The following is a 17636-nucleotide window of genomic DNA, read 5'->3' on the forward strand; positions in this document are numbered from 1 at the left end:
GTTGACCTTTATACTGTCAATCTATCGATCGCATGCTGAATAAAACAAGCACAATAATGCTGGAATGTTACAAGTGTGCTGTCAATCACAAATTTGTACAATGCACACTACCAACACAACTAGACATTACTCACACAACTGTAACTGCCTTTGGAAGAATAATGTTTATTTTCCATGACAATAAGCGATACAGTATATTTCTCTTTTTTTTTTTTTTAAACAATAATTTTTTATTTTTTTATTTTTTCTTATGTTAAGACAACTGAAGGTAAATATATTAAAAAAGGAAAAAAAGAGAAATAATCAACAGTAACATAAAAAGTGATTAGCAGAATCCAAGGAGGGGGGAGGAATTGAAGTTATACCAAGGGGACCATATTTTGTGGAAGGTAGAAACGGAATCACTTTGTAGACATGCAATGTATTCCATCGAGGCTACAAAATTAATTTGGGAATAGAGAGCTGTCAGGGACGGCGCCTCTATACATTTCCAATGTCTGGCGATCAGGGATTTGGCCGCATTGCAGATGTGGACAGTGAGCCTATCCTGGTGTTTGCTGACATTTGGGGTCAGAGAAATCAGTAGCGCCACTGCAACTGACGGTAAGACAGGCATACCAAGCAATCGTGTTAGCAATGACAATACTGCGGACCAAAAAATTTCGATTTTCGGGCATGCCCACCAAATGTGGTAAAATGTGTCAACCTGGCCACACCTCCTCCAGCATAGGTCAGATGCCGAGGGAAATATTGCGTGTAACCGAGATGGCACTAGGTACCATCGTGTGTAGACCTTATAGCATGTCTCTTTAATAGCCACACTAATGGAGGCTTTAGCAATTCTAGATCGAATGACAGGCCAGTCGTTTTCAGTTAAGGGATTTGGGAGATCCTTTTTCCATGCCAGTTCGTGGGGTTCTCAGTTTATAGGGGCAGGGGCCAAAATGTTGTAATACAAAAAAGAAATGTTACCAGGTTGTCCCACTGAAAGCGAGCAAAGGTGTTCGAATGGCGTCAAGGTTCGTGAATTGCTAGATGGGTATTGAGAAGCAACAAAACTTAGGATCTGTGAACATTGGAAATGGGTCATAATAGATATTTCTCTTTTTATGATTCTACAAAAGTCTTACATAAGACAGTGTTTCCGAGTTCTCCTCATGGGAGAAAATGAGTCAGTATGTTATTTTCCTTGTAAAAAGGAACATTTTGTTCTTTACCAAATCCAAATAGTCAATATGCCTGTATGTATCTTTTGTTGGTCTAGATAATATGGCTATCCTTAATTGTGTCCTAAAGGTGACACTGACATAACTAACATTCCTAGTGGGGAAATGCAGCCTGTACCATCCTTTCTCCATAAGGACTGATGGTAATGAATGACAGATGTGTAACGTGCTGTGTGATGGGTGGTCATGGATGGGAATACCACTACACTACTCACTGACCCACACATCTGCTTTGACCATCACAGAAAATATCAATCAAATAGCTCTGTTCTGGATAAACATCACCGTTATAATCTTATTAAAGAAGAAAACAATCTGCGAGGAATGCAGGACACACATGTTCCTTATATCATTGCAAACATCTTTAAACAAGAACAGACGTTGTGATAGTGCAGTGTTTCCAGTGTCATCCTGGAAACTGTGTTCTGTTAAAAATAACTGGACATAATATGCTTCACCAACTTGTACAATACAATAACCTTTATTACATAAATACAGGAAACCACTTTAAACTAATCTGGAGTTAGATCAAGTTAAAGATGATCCTTTTTTGAATTAATCAATACAGACAGAGGGGCCTATTCAGATCCGTTCGTACGGGTACGAATTCGGCCCCTTCCCCGATGTTTGGGGTCTGCAGTTGTATCCATGACTTTATTTTGATTCCACTATAATGCCCTTCCCTGGTGTCCCATGGGAGGACACCCTTCCCTGGTGTCCTCCCATGGGACACCAGGGAAGGGCATTATAGTGGAATCAAAATAAAGTCATGGATACAACTGCAGGAAAAGACACAAGGACGGCTGTAACTGTGTCCAACGCAGAATCAGCCCAAATGAGGAGGGATCCTGCCCCTTCAGCAGACTCCACCCGATCAACAGACAATGCCTCAATGAGTTTCCACAAATTTCCTGGCCTGTTTTTTCCACCCCAATCCTCCCCTTGAGCAGCTGCATTTGTGGCTGCATTACCAACCATCTCTGTATCAGGCCCTGTCCACCTGGACAAACCATGCTGCAATGCAAGGGGTAAAGACGCAGCATTGGATCATCATTATGTCCATCGGTCATTATGGTCGCTGCCCTTGTACATCTGCGTAACCCTCAGCTGTTGGAACTCCAAGGCTGGAAAATCGGTGTCCAATGATACAGAGCCTAGCCTTGGTTTTTCTACAAAACAGGCAATATGCCTCAGTTTTACACAGAACAGTCCATGTTGTCACCCCCCCCCCCCCCCCCCCCAACGCTACAGCGGGTTAGCTGAATCAGGCCCAAGATTCAAATGAGTTATACCTAACTGATTTTTGGGAATTTATATTAATTTTATTAATATATATTACTATATACTATTATTACAGAACTTTTGAGTTGGTGGTTTACTCGCTAGACTCTCTGCCAAAGGTGAAACCAAATATAAATGGCGTTTGTTTACGTGGAGCTGGTGTATTGCATAATGACATGGTGTTTCACAAGACCTACAAAACGCCCCCACCAGATGATGGAATTCATCCACAAAAAAAGCAAACAATAATATTTGACCTGATAGAGTAATTCTAACTTTTGCATATCAATAGCGTCTACAAGGGAAGGAATGTCTTTTAACAGATGCTTAAAAGATTTGTATGGAATGTGTAGTAATTTAGATAATATATAGCAATGGCGTCAAGTATGTAATGTTTCATTTACTTCTTTAAAATAAAGTATGTGAGGTCCAAAAAGCAGTACAGTCAAGCAGTGATAAAAGTCAAATAGAATACTTGGTTATTTAGGAAGTTGAGGTACAGTAATGCTACCAGGAGAGGAGAGGATGTACTGTAACGCTACTTCACAGGTCACTGGTAAAACCTCACCTTCACTACTGCACACAACCCTGGAAGGCCTATCTACCTAAATACATTAATATAATAGAGAAAGTTAAGAAACCAGCGACGGAAAGGGTGCTTGACCTTCATGACAAAAATGTTCAGGCTGATCATGTACAGGTAAGAGGAGAGAAGGAACTGAGGTGTTATACTGCAAGCATTAATCAAATGAAAGTTAAATGCAGTATGGGGGTCATTCTGGTGGGCTCGCTAAGCAACGGTAGTTCGCTGCCTAGCAAGCCTTCTAATGCCGTCTGCCGGGAGTGCAAATGCCCGCTCCCCCCTCCCCGCCGCCCAGTGTGCATACCCGCCGCAATGTCAATGGATCGTTTGCATAAACAGCCATTCACAGAGTAGCGTGCGGGCCCGAAATCATTTGATGATCACAGACCACCGAATGATTTTTACTCTCTTCCCAAATCTAAGTCAGTCTTAGTTGACTTAGACTTGCAGCGTCCGGTCCGAGAACTGGGCGGTTGGCTGACGTCCTGTGACATCAGCCCCCCCCCCCCCCCCTGGCAGGCAGGTGTCAATTTGCATTTGCATCGGGGTGCTCAGCATTTTCCTGGGTGCACCAACCTTTTTTGTGGGTATTCCCAGGAAATGCAAGTGTTTACGTGCAAACGCCCCCTGCACACCTCCATCACACACCCCCTGTGCAAGTGCCACGGGGACTATGCACGCCTGCCCAGAAACCCTGCACGTGTGCATAAGCAAATATGAGCATGCACAGGGCTTCAATATCGGTCCCCCATGTGAACACGCGGGGGAACGAACAGATTAGAATTAGGCCCTATGTTCTTTAACAAAAACAAAGGGACATACTGAGTGTCTCATAGACTGGAAGGTACACACGGCACACTTTTTGCAAAACGCGTGACACACATACGGTATTGTCCCAGTTTCTGCCTCCAACTATCTTATGCAGTCTCCAAATACACCTCCTTCCTCTTCCTTTCTTTTTATCCATGGTTCCCTCTTGCACAGGTCTATCTACCTCGTCTTCCCCCTCCATCCAGTCTCTTTTCCTTTCCCCCTTTTTTTATCTAATTTACTGCAAGCACTATGATCATCGATTCAAGAAATATATCATTGTAGACATTATATTCCAATATTGATATCAATGATACACAAATTTTGGGAGCCCAGGTCCATTTGTATACTACTAGGCTGCTGGATGTGACTGCTGGTGGGAATAACTGCTGGTGGGATCAGGATGAATTTCATGAGGAGGTGGGCTTGGTGTATTTTGTCAGGGGAGGCTGGCATCAGCATCGGATGTGTAACCATGCAGTTGTGAGGGGAAGGGCCAGAGTTCTGTGTCCTGGCAAGTGACCAGGGAAACATTTTGTGTGGTCTTGTGCTCATGCTTCTTCATGGTAAATGTGTAAGTGCCCTCCCCAAGAGACTGTTGCCACAAATGTAAGTTTGTTACAATGCAGAGGTGGCAGTTGCTATCCTTAAGGTTAATAATATTGCCAGGGTGTATTGCTGTACCCTGACATGAACTGTATTCACTATAATACTGAAACGTTTGTAACCGCACTGCAAGAAGTTTTTTTTTACTGTACATCATCTGTCCTGGGTGAAGAAAATATAGAAAGCAGGTGGTCATTACATAAATCATATGTTTTTTAAAGTATAATTGTAAATAAAGCAGTTACTTCTTATTGGGTAACATATGATTCCATTTGTACATGGCTGTTCCTTGATTGGGTGTGGGGTCTTAGTTGAACCAACTCTTTCAGGGATCCCTTTATAGTTTTTAAAAGGGTCCTGTCACTGCCTGTATCCCTACGCTAATTATAGCACTACTCCCAGCTGTTTTTTGTTTTTGTTTTACATAAAACTGCCCGTTAATATTATTTTCAAGGGCTGTAAATCTTACTATGGGGGAGTGCACATTAAAATGAATAGCATCTATTAGGCTCAAAGAGGTATAGCATAAAATGGTGCTGGACTTTTTTATTTTTATTTTATTCCAAAATGACTCCAAATATTCATACTTGGAATCAGATAAAGAGTATAACCAAAATCCCTATTTAAACTAAGATGAATTACTATACAAGTGAAACACCTTGTTTTCCCAGGATATTCTGTTTTAAGAAGTGGAGCAGACTCATACTGAAGCAGCAAATCATGAAATAAGGAAAAACATGTGCTGCCCCACCTACAGCAATATAGCCAAATAAAACAGCCAGAACGATTTTGTCATCGTTCTATTGAAGGACTACAAAAAGTACGAGAAAAAGACAACTCTAATGTTTATGAATTGTTCGCATTTTAACGAAGCTGACTCTTTAATATGTTTTCATACTGACTGTGGAGTGAACAATAAACTCTTTTGCTGAAATCTGTAGAGGATATTTGGTCAGAGTAAATTATGCCAAAAAGTGACCAACAAATGTTTCCAGCTGCCTGTAATTCTGAAGTGAAGCCAGTTTAAATATACTCTCGCAATATGTGGGATCAGCAGTTTGCATGTTTATGACTTACTCTCTCATACCAAGACAAAGTTACAATGATTTAAACATATCTTATTAATTAGTCTTTGAGTTACTAAAACATATAGGGCAGTATTCAATGAAAAAGTTCTCCGTGCATGGAGAGCGTTTTATTTCGCTCTCCATGCACTCTCCGTGTTCCGGAGGGCTCGCTGCCACTCCTGCTCCCTCTATTCAATGTGGTTAAAACTCGCCGCCACTCGCGGCGAGTCTTAACCCCTGCAGGGAGCTTTCAGGGAGCCGGAAGCAGCCAGAGAGATTAAAGTCTCCCTGGCTGCTCCAGAGGACTGTGGAGGGGAGGGGGGCTCTCCAGGACCCAGGCTGCACCCCCCTATAGCCAGCGGGGGACCCAGTATTCACTGCACCGTTCGTGCATAGTTACGTTCGGGTGCAGTGAATATATGAATATCTAATGAGCGGCTCGAGCGCTCGGGCCCCCTGCTGGCTGCACTGTGTAAAAAAATAAAATAAAAAAAAAAATGTAAAAAAATATTTTTTTTTAAATTAAATATATATTCATGTGCTATAAGCACATGAATAAAAATAACATGCCCCTTCACAGGAAAAAAAAACTGATTTTTTTACACCAAAATTTAAAAAAAAACCCTTTACGTTCAAAAGTTCACATTCCAGCTCTCCATCAAAAGATGGAGAATTGCTACACGGAGAGAGACGGAGAAAATCACTTAAAAAGACGGAGAATATTTCACATTGAATATGGTTGCTCGCTTTTGGAGAGCAAAATGCTCCGTCCAAGGCGAACAAAGCACAAATTCTCCACAAAACACGGAGAACTTTTCTCATTGAATACTGCCCATAGAATAAATGTATATGCCGTGTTTTTGAAAATCTTAAAGCGTCTTCTGAAAAACATTTTGATGCCTCTACTACAACACAGGTGACTAATTAAACAAACAAACAAACAAACAGTATCCATGTATGGAACTACAGTAGTAATGCTACAGAGGAGACAGAAACGATACGGCAGTACTAATGTGTAATGTTTACTGCCTTACAGCTCTGAGGTCATGGGCTCAATTCCCACCTTGGCCCTAACTGTGCAGAGTTTGTATATTCTCCTCGTGCTTGCATCGGTTTCCTCCGGTACCGGTAGGCTAATTGGCTCCTGACAAATAAGCCCTAGAATGTCTGTGTGTACGTGTATATGTGGTAGGGAATATAGATTGTAAGCTCCACTGGGGCAGGGACTGATGTGAATGTTCAAATATGCTCTGTAAAAGCGCTGCGGAATATGTGTGCGCTATATAAGAAACTGTTAATAAATAATAAATAAATATGTTCCCTCAGTCTTCTGATTCCTCCAAGGAGTCTCAAGCGTCCATCAGAATTTAGCATCCAGACATTGGGCGAAGTGTGAAAGCAGATTCCAACTAGGTAGTAATTGAGGAAAGTTGTAGGATTTGTTGTTCTCTCGGGTTCAAAGATGGATGAAAAATGTAATTCTGTATACAAACAGCATTGTATTTCCATTTAATTTTCCCAAGGGGCATGTATGGGTGGCATGCAATAGATCCAACTTTGTGACCACGATGTTCCACGCAAATGGGCAGATGAGCTAAGCTAATGCGCATGTAATACTGTTAAACACAAATGTATGGGCGCTCAGGAACTCGCCATTCGTACTGCCCATGTGCTTGCAACGAAGGTCGCACAATTAGCAAGTATGATCTAATGCTTCAGGCAAGTGAAGGACACTGTGGCTTTAAGCTGCCCAGCAGGCGCTGTAGCACAATGTACATAAAGTAATGGTTCCATTAGTAAGTGACATTGGCACAGCCTTCTGACGGTCACCTTAATAACGTCACCCCCCACAGTACATAAGGATGTCATCTGCAAGGCCCCCCCCCCCCCCCCAATCCTGGCACCCTAGGCTGCAGCCTAATCAGCCTATTGGTTAATCATGCTCCGCCTACAATGCCAGAAAGTGGGAGGGATACGAGCCATTTCTGGGAACACAGGCCTCCCTACACCCTCAACATCACTGTCGCCAATGGCAGAGGGGAAGTGAGGGTGAGATTACATGGCCTGTTATGTGCATAACTTGCACAGCTGCGGATTCCTGTCCTGCGGCCACAGACCTGCCTTCAGGTTTGAATCAGGCCCTCTGACTCTCTCTCTCTCCGTGAAATGGCTAATACGATACTTGCACTCAGCTGTACAACCATATTACATACATGTCAAGTAGCTCAAGTTTAGTCACTTTTTTCACATCTATGTTTATGAATGTTATTAGTATATAAGAAGCTTCCATAATATCCCTTGAGTCCAGTACACCTATGATTTCTACAATTCTGTGGCGGAGTAAAACCAGGTTGTGCTTTGCCAGCACAACAACCGTGTATGAGAATAAAGGGATATATCGCCAGCCTATGTATAAGGAACCTTGTATTTTGAGTTGAGTTCAGACTGTTAGATGATTCAGTATAAAGAATGACATGACTTACCAAATCTCTTATATCCAAAGGACTGCACCTCCTCTTCTTCTGCAAAGTCGTCTGTGAAAAAAGACAAATACATATTTTACCACAGTGCATGCTTGTATAATATGGGAAAAAAACATTGCTTTAATTATTTGCAGAGATGTCAATGTATAATAGGGTAGGAAGCGTGCTCGAAACACATCCAAATTCCTTCAATGTCAATAAGAGATTGTATAAACCAGTGATGAGCAATCGTTGACACACATTTGCTGGCCACCGACAGTAAGATGAGCCATCGCCTGTAGCACTCAGACAGCTGTTTAGTTAGCAAGCAAAGAATAAGATTAAATGGATCCGCTAACTTCTGCATCATGTGACTGTAGGTCACGCAGCACACCAGAGGATAGGAAGGGAGTGCAATTTCATAGTTTCCGCTGAGATGTAAGAGTAAGGGTGGGTAGACTCCCGAACGATGGCCCATACCATGCAGATTGCCATACCAAGGAAGATTTCATGAAAGGCACAAGAATCATTGTTCCATCCTTCATTAATATGCACACGGTTGCACAGGGTTGCACGCAATATCTTCCTGTTGGCTGTGCAGCACAGTCCCCCAGAATACACTGCATGTGCCCCGCAGGAGAGAGCAATTGCAGGTACACACTGTATGATCCAGTCGATATGTTACAATTTGTCTATAAACTAAATATTGTGCCAACATCTTTCAGCTAAGAACGATGGCTGGAAGAGGTGTGAGAGGCATATGGGGGAGACTGAGGGGTATGTTGGTCTCAGGGCATATAGGGAGTCTTGAATGTGGGGAGTTTTGTAGTAAGATCTGTGTGTTCATGGTGGTCTGAATGCATGTAGGGACCAGGGATGCATATGGTTGCATTTTGCAACTAGTGAGGGACATTTATTTCAGGATGGATGATGTAGTTGTTTTGAGAACAGTTTTTTTTTTTTCTTGAAATTAATAGTAATCTGCTAAACTTTTGATGATGGGAACGCCCTTCCCATTAGTAGCTTTGAACATTACTGGCTATGCACTGGCCCAGGGCCATTTCTAGACCCAGGCTATGGCTATGGCCAGCACTGCAAGCAATATTCTGCATGGAATACTATTGAAAATTACCTTTCCAAATGGCCACCACTATAATAAAAATAGTATTCTGGCTGTGATGTCATAGTTGGAAGATGCATTTTGGTAAAAGTAGACATAGTTAGCAATAAGTATGGAAACAGGTTACCACCCCCAAATGTCAATCACCTCGCCAGAGATCAAAAAGGTAGCAGGATTTTATCACAGGATGGCCCCTCCCATGCGTACTAGGGGTGACCTACTAACTCTCAGCCCTGCGATCAGGTCTGATTTAGGCCCAAAGAGAGATCAGTCTTAGTGGGGAAGATTTAGTAAGGCTGGGTGATGATAACACACCAGCCAATCAGCTCCTAACTGAGAAGTTACAGTCTGGGTTTGAAAAATGACATTTGGGAGCTGATTGGCTGGTGCATTATCACCGGCCACTTTATCAATTCACCAGCCTGAATAAATCTGCCCCAGTGCTCCGATGACCTCCCTCACAATGGGATAACATTAAGGCTGATAATATTCACTTAATGAGGGGCTAAAAGACATTTATGAGAACTGAGCGGAAACAAATATAAAACGATTATGTGTTATAGAAATTCGACCCTGCTTCTAGAATGTTAAAAATGAGGAAGAAAATATAACTTGGAAAACATCCAAGTAATAAGGTTGTAATTATTGCACACGTGACGGAAAGTTCATGTCCTCATTTAAAGGGCAAGATAAAGTCGATGCAAAAATAAATAAATAAACAGAAAGTACAAAAAAAGTCACATGTTAATATCATAATACAGATGGAGCCGACGTCGCCTGGCTGTGTGAGCCACTCGCGCATCCCCATCAGCAAGGCGGCAGGGACAGGGTGCTTCCCTGCCCGTCTCCGCTAAAGGGGGACAGGCAGAGAGCAGGTACCATTCTGGGGAGAGCGGGCAGCGGCGAGAGACGGCTGTTTGGGGCTTTCGACAGAATGGGGCGCGCAAGCGTCTCGTGCGCGATAACCCCTTTCTGTCTGACTCTGTCGGCTGGCGGAGGATGGCGCATGGCGATATAATCGGCAGGAACCGCTCTAGTGAGGGCAGCTCCGTCTGTAAATGGTATAAGACAATACTTGATATAGCAAATAATTTAATTGAATAAATTGACCTTATTAAGGTTATTCCTCTGTAAACGATTAATATTTCATGCTAAAATAAATGCATGCCATTGGACAAGCGACAACTTTTTATTAATTCTGGATAACATAGCTTCAAATATCATGTTATTTGAAAAAGCAAGAGTAAAATAATAAAAAACATATTTCAGTCCAATTGTTTTTGAACTATTAAACTGATAAACTGTTATACAAACAACATTATTCATTTAGAACATTCCGCAGTATAGACCAGATTTATTACTGGAGCTGACTGCCCTGACTGTTCTCGCGTGCTGATGCTTGTAGTAGTACAAGGGCCGCAGCGTGCACATTGGCACTGTGCATACTATCCCGTTTTATACATACAAGTGCCTGAACTACAAGTAATGCACCAATGATGACTCATAAATCATGTCCCTGTAATAACTGTAATAAGTTATTATGCCACATAAATTAATAAAAATGTGTCCTAAATCATTCCACTGTTATATTTGTCATAAATGATGACCCTGTAATCTCAAAGTTCCTCCATTATGTATGCATTTAAGTATATACCATGTATTTAACCCCGCTAGTTATGTAATATTTAATGCGCTGATAGTAATAGTTTTCTCCACTTTCTAGAAATAAAATCATTGTGCACATAGTAAATGCTTGTTTTCATCCAAAGTCATTCAATGGGAATGTATAATCCATATGGAAAAGGAAAAAACCCCAATGAAACCTTGAACAGCTATAGTACCGAGGACCACCAACACAACGCTAATCCCAGAGAGCCAATCAGAAAGCTCAACCGGATCACTATCAAATATCTGTTTCCTACCACTATTTCCTAGTGGAAACATTTCCTTGTTCACATGTAATAATTGCAAAGTGCTCTTAATTTACTCACTAAGAGATTGCTTTATTGGCACAACGTGGGCAATATGAGCATTGGTATAATGCCATTTGGTGAATAATCCTCCAGTGCCTTTACAGAATTTCAAAAAGTACATTTTGTCATAATTTATCTCAGAGAAAATTAGTCATTTCAGCCTCTTTCCAGGACCAGATGCCAATTGTGCTGGGAAGTCTCCATAAGCATGTATATAAAATAGAAAAACTGGAAGCTCCATCAAACACAAATCTGGTTCTTGAAATATACTGTCTGCCGACAAGGATCCAAGTAAATTCCAACATCAAAGGGGTACAGAGAATTGTAGGATTTGTTATTTCTATACCATAAATCTTTGAGCCTTAGCTCAATGCCGAAGGACTGCATTTGTCCCTGCTGTAAGCTCCTATGAAATTGCACCAGATCAGTTCATGTGCATCAGACCAGGCTAATATTTGACTTCTCATCATCTGTAAACCCAGGGGCCCCAGAGCAGCATTTTGAAGGGGCCCCCAATGCCACTAGGCAGACACGACGGGGGAAATATACCATAGATGGGAGTTTCACATGGATGTTGCTATGGGCAACCAATCAGATACTATCTATTATTTTCTAGAACAGGCATGTCCAACCTCTGAGGTGACGTACCTCCAGTGACCACTAGAGGCCACTCGCTGGCCCAAATTACTCCTTAACAAAATGTGAAAGCAAAATGATCTGTTTCAAACTCAATGGATATGGAGAGAGGGAGCTGTAAAGACAGAGGTTGGAGGTAGGAGCAGATGGGGACTAAGCCGTCATTTTGACCTAGTGTTTAATATGTGTCATCTATTCTTACCATGCCTTTTGCCAATGATGGCAATGTGAGTCGGTGGCAAATGGGGGCATGGATCATTGAATACACAGACATTAGGTCGACATGCATGAAGGTCGATGTGATTGAAGGACGACATGGATTAGGTTGACAAGGTCATTATGTCGACACAAGCAATAGGTCGACATGGGGTTTTTAACTTTTTTTGTCCTGAATGTCGTCACAGTCAACATGGACACTAAAAAAGTGCACCGCGTTCCCCCACATGGCTCGCTGCACCTACTTCGGGCACTCTATTTTATTCTCCCACCATGCCATAGTGGAAGGTAGGGCATGAAATACCGCCGTCGGCATATGACGGCTCCTAAAATAAGTGAAAACCCCATGTTGACCTGTTGACCTTTTGACTGCCAACCTTCCCCATGTCGACCAAATGTCCCTGTCGCCATTCAGTCATGTCAACCTTCATGCATGTCGACCTTCAGTGGTCGCCCTAATGCTTGTTGACCTAGTGACCGTATCCCGCAAATGGAGCCATCTGCCTATGTCTATGGGCACCATAAAAATTACACCTCCCTCCCCAACTATAGTTACCCCCTTATGGAAACCTGTGGAAGGACCCGGTATATATTTACCATCTCATGAGTTGTGTGCCCAAATCACAGTCTATCCATGACACCTGTCTGGCTAATGAACTGTAACCTTTTAATCCTTTTATTTGAGGGGTTTTTTTTTGCATTTAGTGGATAACGAGAATGTGAGAGAATGTGCTGTGAAATGTAATAGGATGAGAGATTCAGAAAGTGAGAGATCCGGCAATCATTTACACTGCAAAATCAAACTGGTTTTGCAGTGTAAATGATTGTCGCTTTAAAAATACTGGAGATTTCTTACCAAATCTCTCACTTTCTGAATCTCTCATCCTATTACATTTCCCCCGTGATGTCTATACCGACTGTCCAGCGTTCCTTTACGAATGTATGTTTTTTCTGCATACTCTCCTCATGATGAAGTTTTCTATGTGCTGATTATCTGCAAAAAAATATAATTTTCTCCACTTCTGCCAGAGCTGATATGTAATCTGTCTTCAATTGAAACAGGTCTAGAATATACATATATATATATATATATATATATATATATATATATATATACTTTGGAGGGCCGGGCACAACCACCGAATGTCTGCTACTCGTCGGGTGCCCTCGTCCAGAGGGTATGTAGACGTTCTTGTAATGACGCGGCACTCCAGACAATTTTCAACTTGCAGTAAAAGTTTTTATTGAAGCATCTCAGCAACGTTTCAATACGACAGTATTATCATCAGGCTCCTGGAGGATATATAGATATATATGTATATATATATTCTAGACCTGTTTCAATTGAAAAACACAAAATAAAGAGAGCGCACTGTGTTGATCTTTTGTTATTTGATTTTTTACTTAATTATTATTTTTAATATAATAGGTACACCTTAAAATACACAATTATGCATACATGCATATACACAATAAAAAATTATACACTTTAAAATATATAATGCATTCCGACTAGCACCAAAAAATGGCCCAAGTTCATGATCAATTGCCAACTTAATACAGAGTTCCCAAATGGATATAATGAATGTCACTTCCAAATGAAGTTATTATGATGTATCCAATTCAATTTAGGAAACAAGGTTTGTATGGGGTTATATTACCGGCTGATGATGACGGTAGCAGCAGTCCAGTAGCTGCGTGTCCGCTTCCACCGGTGTTGCTCCGATGGACTGGGAGCCGGTACCGGGAGCAGACACTCCTGAAGCAGGTGAGAACTGGTCTGCTGACAACCAGCGTGGCCCCGATGTTGTGGGAGCCGACGCTGGGAGCTGACACAGTTATAGATGTTATACCTCTCCCGGAGTAAGCAGCTGATGGCGGGTGATGCTTGGTCCACTCGTTGCCAGCGTAGCCCCGAGTTGGAAGGGGCCGGCGCTGGGAGTTGACACAGGTGTAGACGCCCTGGTTTCTGCGATGGAAATTGCACCTGTGATGGTGCTAGGACACCGCCAAGATCAAGTCTGGTGACCGGTAGTATGGTTCAATTCAGTCGGCTGGATGCTGGGCAACAATACGTTGGTAGCCTTGGCTATCTCTGATGGTGGTAGTCGGAAGGATTTAAATGCAGATAAAGTCTTAAGACTTTATCTGCATTTAAATCCTTCCGACTACCACCATCAGAGATAGCCAAGGCTACCAACGTATTGTTGCCCAGCATCCAGCCGACTGAATTGAACCATACTACCGTTTATCATGAGGAGAGTATGCAGAAAAAACATACATTCATAAAGGAACGCTGGACAGTCGGTATAGACATCACGGGGGAAATGTAATAGGATGAGAGATTCAGAAAGTGAGAGATTTGGTAAGAAATCTCCAGTATTTTTAAAACGACAATCATTTACACTGCAAAACCAGTTTGATTTTGCAGTGTACATTTGTATAGAGTGCCGAACAACCAAAGATTGTAATATATATATATATATATATATATATATATATATATATATATAGTCAAACTCCGGCACTCACTTCAATAAAACTTACCGACTCAAGTTTTGCATATTGAAACGAGTGCCGGAGTTCGACTATATATCTACCACCATGCTGATTTTGTGAATGCAAGTACCAACTAATTGCAATGTATATATATATATTTTTTTTTAAGTAACAACTATTAGATTGTTTTTTTGTGCACTTATTTACTTTATGGGGCCCGATTCAGACACAGCCTGGAATAAGGCCCTATGTTTCTAAAATGACCCCTGTGGTAGACGGGTAACATAATAACAACATGGCTGCTTCTCAGAATTTGGATTATGCAAACAGCAATGTATGACTAGGTGGCTGATTTTTCAGTGTATGTGGCCCAATAAAGTTTCATATGTAATCCAAAAATAACAGCATATTGTAAAATGTGTTCATGAGACCATCAGTCTGAGTAAGCGGTCATCCTGCAAACTCACTAACAGGTCCCAGATGGAATTGTTCCAGCCCCTCCATCCAAGCACCGAACAGCCACATCTAATCCAATTTGGACTTCCATGTAAATATTGCTGTATATCAGACAGCCATCTGTAGCTCAGCACTCCGGCCGAGCCGCAGGATCAGCCTGTGCACGGCAAGCTTTAGACATTCCCTTTCTCCTTCCCGTTTTCAAAGAAAAATATTTTTTGCATTAGAGAGGAAATAATTGCACAATAAATATTGCTAACATCTTGTACCTCAGTGATACCTGATGCTGTAATTATTACTCTACCAGATTCAGCTCTCACAAAATATCACTAGTGTCCAATGATTATGCCTCACCCAACACTTATTCTCCGCCAACACTTCTATTGGCTCTCAGTTTTCTTCCAAATTAAACTTGAAATTCTTTTTATTCTTGGCTTGGCCCAGGTTGAGCTCGTATATATTACTTCACTCCCACACACAGCTAATACTACTCTGCATCAGCAGTGGTTAAGGTGTCAGGGAATTAGCTAAGATATACCAGTCTTGTTCCATATTTCAGGAGTTGGTTTAACAAAGTTTTTGCAAAATGCTGCCAGCACTGAACATTTTCTACCAATATCATATTGGAGAATTCTTAGTGCAAATTGCAACATTTCATGCCACACTTGGTATGCAGAGCTTACTGATATTTATTTGTACAGTACCTTACAAATGCAGTTATTGTACAACAATGCTGGTTACACACACACACACACACACACACACACACAATACTGTATAAGTCACACCAAATATTCCTTCTTTTTCATTTAGTTCATTGATTACAACAGCCGAGTGCAGCAGGGACAGCCGCTAGATGGGCTGGGAGTGATTCAATAATACCACTTTTATACCAGGTAGCCAGGTCGCAGGGTGAGGTTACGAGTGGCGAGTTCTGAGCCGGCGCTGGGAGATGAGAACGTCTCACAGGAACGGCTGTTTCATAGATGTGAACAGGACTCGAGTGGCATCAACCTGGGATACCCGTTTACACCATGCCGCAAGCCAGGTTGAATATGTGTTCAGCCCTGCTCGCTACCTGGGTTGCAATGCCGGGTCGCTCGACCCAGGTAATTTCCAGGTGGATTGCCAAGTACATCGCCGATCCATGTGTTTTCCGACTGTGCTGATTTTTCAGTTGGAAAATCATCACTTTAATTGAATAGGTGAAATGTAAATCTGACAGAATATCATTGACTGAATTTGAACGAAAATCTTTGAAAAGTGACGATTTTGCGTCTGTCTGAAAAAGCGGCACTAATTGAAGACCTCCCTAATAATCAAGCAGCATTTTCTGTGTGCCAGACAGATGCTGTTAGATAATAATAGATAATAGTGGATACTGCACTACATAGTTTTTAGTCAGCATTTACTTTACTAAATCCTTTGTGCAAATAGCATTGACATTCAGTAAACCCATATATTTTGCTAAGTCATGGCCTTAAGAAACACACCAGTGGAAAATACTGTATGATTTATTAGGTTTTGTTTTATTTATGTTGTTGCTAAAATGAAAATGATATCCCTATTCTGTTACATTTATCCTGCGGGACATAAGGGAAGAGAAAACACATGTGGCTCACGACTATAAAAAACAGTGTGATTTGCTTAAGATTCCAAGTTGGATATCATTCAATCAATGGACAAATATACTAGTACGTTATGTATTATATCATGGAGTAAAACTTTATTTGTTAGTATGATTGTGGGTGTGCTGCCATACATGACCTCAGCGGGCCAGGGGCTATGCTGAAGGGCGTGAATGGAAAGGTCTTCAGTGTATATGTAGATACTTAATAGGTCTACATCATAGGTCTACATTAATAATGTCAACATGCAAAAGATAAACATTGACAAATTGTTCACATGCAAAAATGTCAACATTGACAAAAGCTTGACAAAAGCAAAAGGTCGACATGAAAAAGGTAAACTTTCTCAAAGTTCACAGACTGACGTAGATGATATGTTGGGGGAAATTTACTAAGAATACAAATATGAATTTCTCAGCTCCTGACTGGACCAATCTACGCCGGAGGACCTTGGTAACTAGAATTTACTTTGTATTCTATCAATGGTGTATTCATTCGTATTTGTAAATACAAATAAGAATGTGCCATCAATACGAATTGGCGTATTTTTGGGATAGTAAATATTTTTGGGATAGTAAATCCCAAAAATATGAATGTGTAAAAAATAGGTGTATTTCTGTATACGAATACACCTATTTTTTTACGATTTTGGCTTAGTAAATTTCCCCCGTTATGTCTTGGATATCTTAAATACAAATTAAATCTTAGGCTATGTACTGGTCCTAACTTTCACGTACCTCCTAACACTGACATACAATGGGATAAAAAATCCTGCCCATTATCTGTCCAGAACCTTCTTAAAAAATTGGTCAAAAAAAATTGTACAGTGTGTATGCACCTTAAGGTTTGACCAATTTCGCTGAAAGACATTTCCCTTGAACCCAGTGTCCTGGACGAAAGATGTTGACGACAGACGAAAGATCTAGCTACAGTTTATAGGCTATTTTTGAAAGATATCGAAATTAAGCTGCATGCACAGTTGATGGACCTTGATGAACAACTAGCCGGTATGCGCATCATCATTTGCCGTTCTTCGTAAACGCACTGAATTGACCAATTTAATTCGGAATGGC

The 17636-nt window shown here is 41.3% G+C and overlaps 1 protein-coding gene across 1 annotated transcript in view; it reads right to left on the bottom strand.

The window, feature by feature from the left end:
* The window catches only part of COLEC12 (collectin subfamily member 12), a 118871-nt gene that overhangs the window by 89172 nt on the left and 12063 nt on the right, over positions 1 to 17636 (bottom strand). The window contains exon 2 of the mRNA XM_083187546.1: positions 8057 to 8107. Coding sequence (XP_083043672.1) covers positions 8057 to 8107 — 51 coding nt within the window. The remainder of the gene's footprint in view (positions 1 to 8056; positions 8108 to 17636) is intronic.

Source organism: Crinia signifera, chromosome 5, assembly GCF_055691185.1.
Source record: "Crinia signifera chromosome 5, ASM5569118v1, whole genome shotgun sequence".
Classification (NCBI taxonomy): domain Eukaryota; kingdom Metazoa; phylum Chordata; class Amphibia; order Anura; family Myobatrachidae; genus Crinia; species Crinia signifera.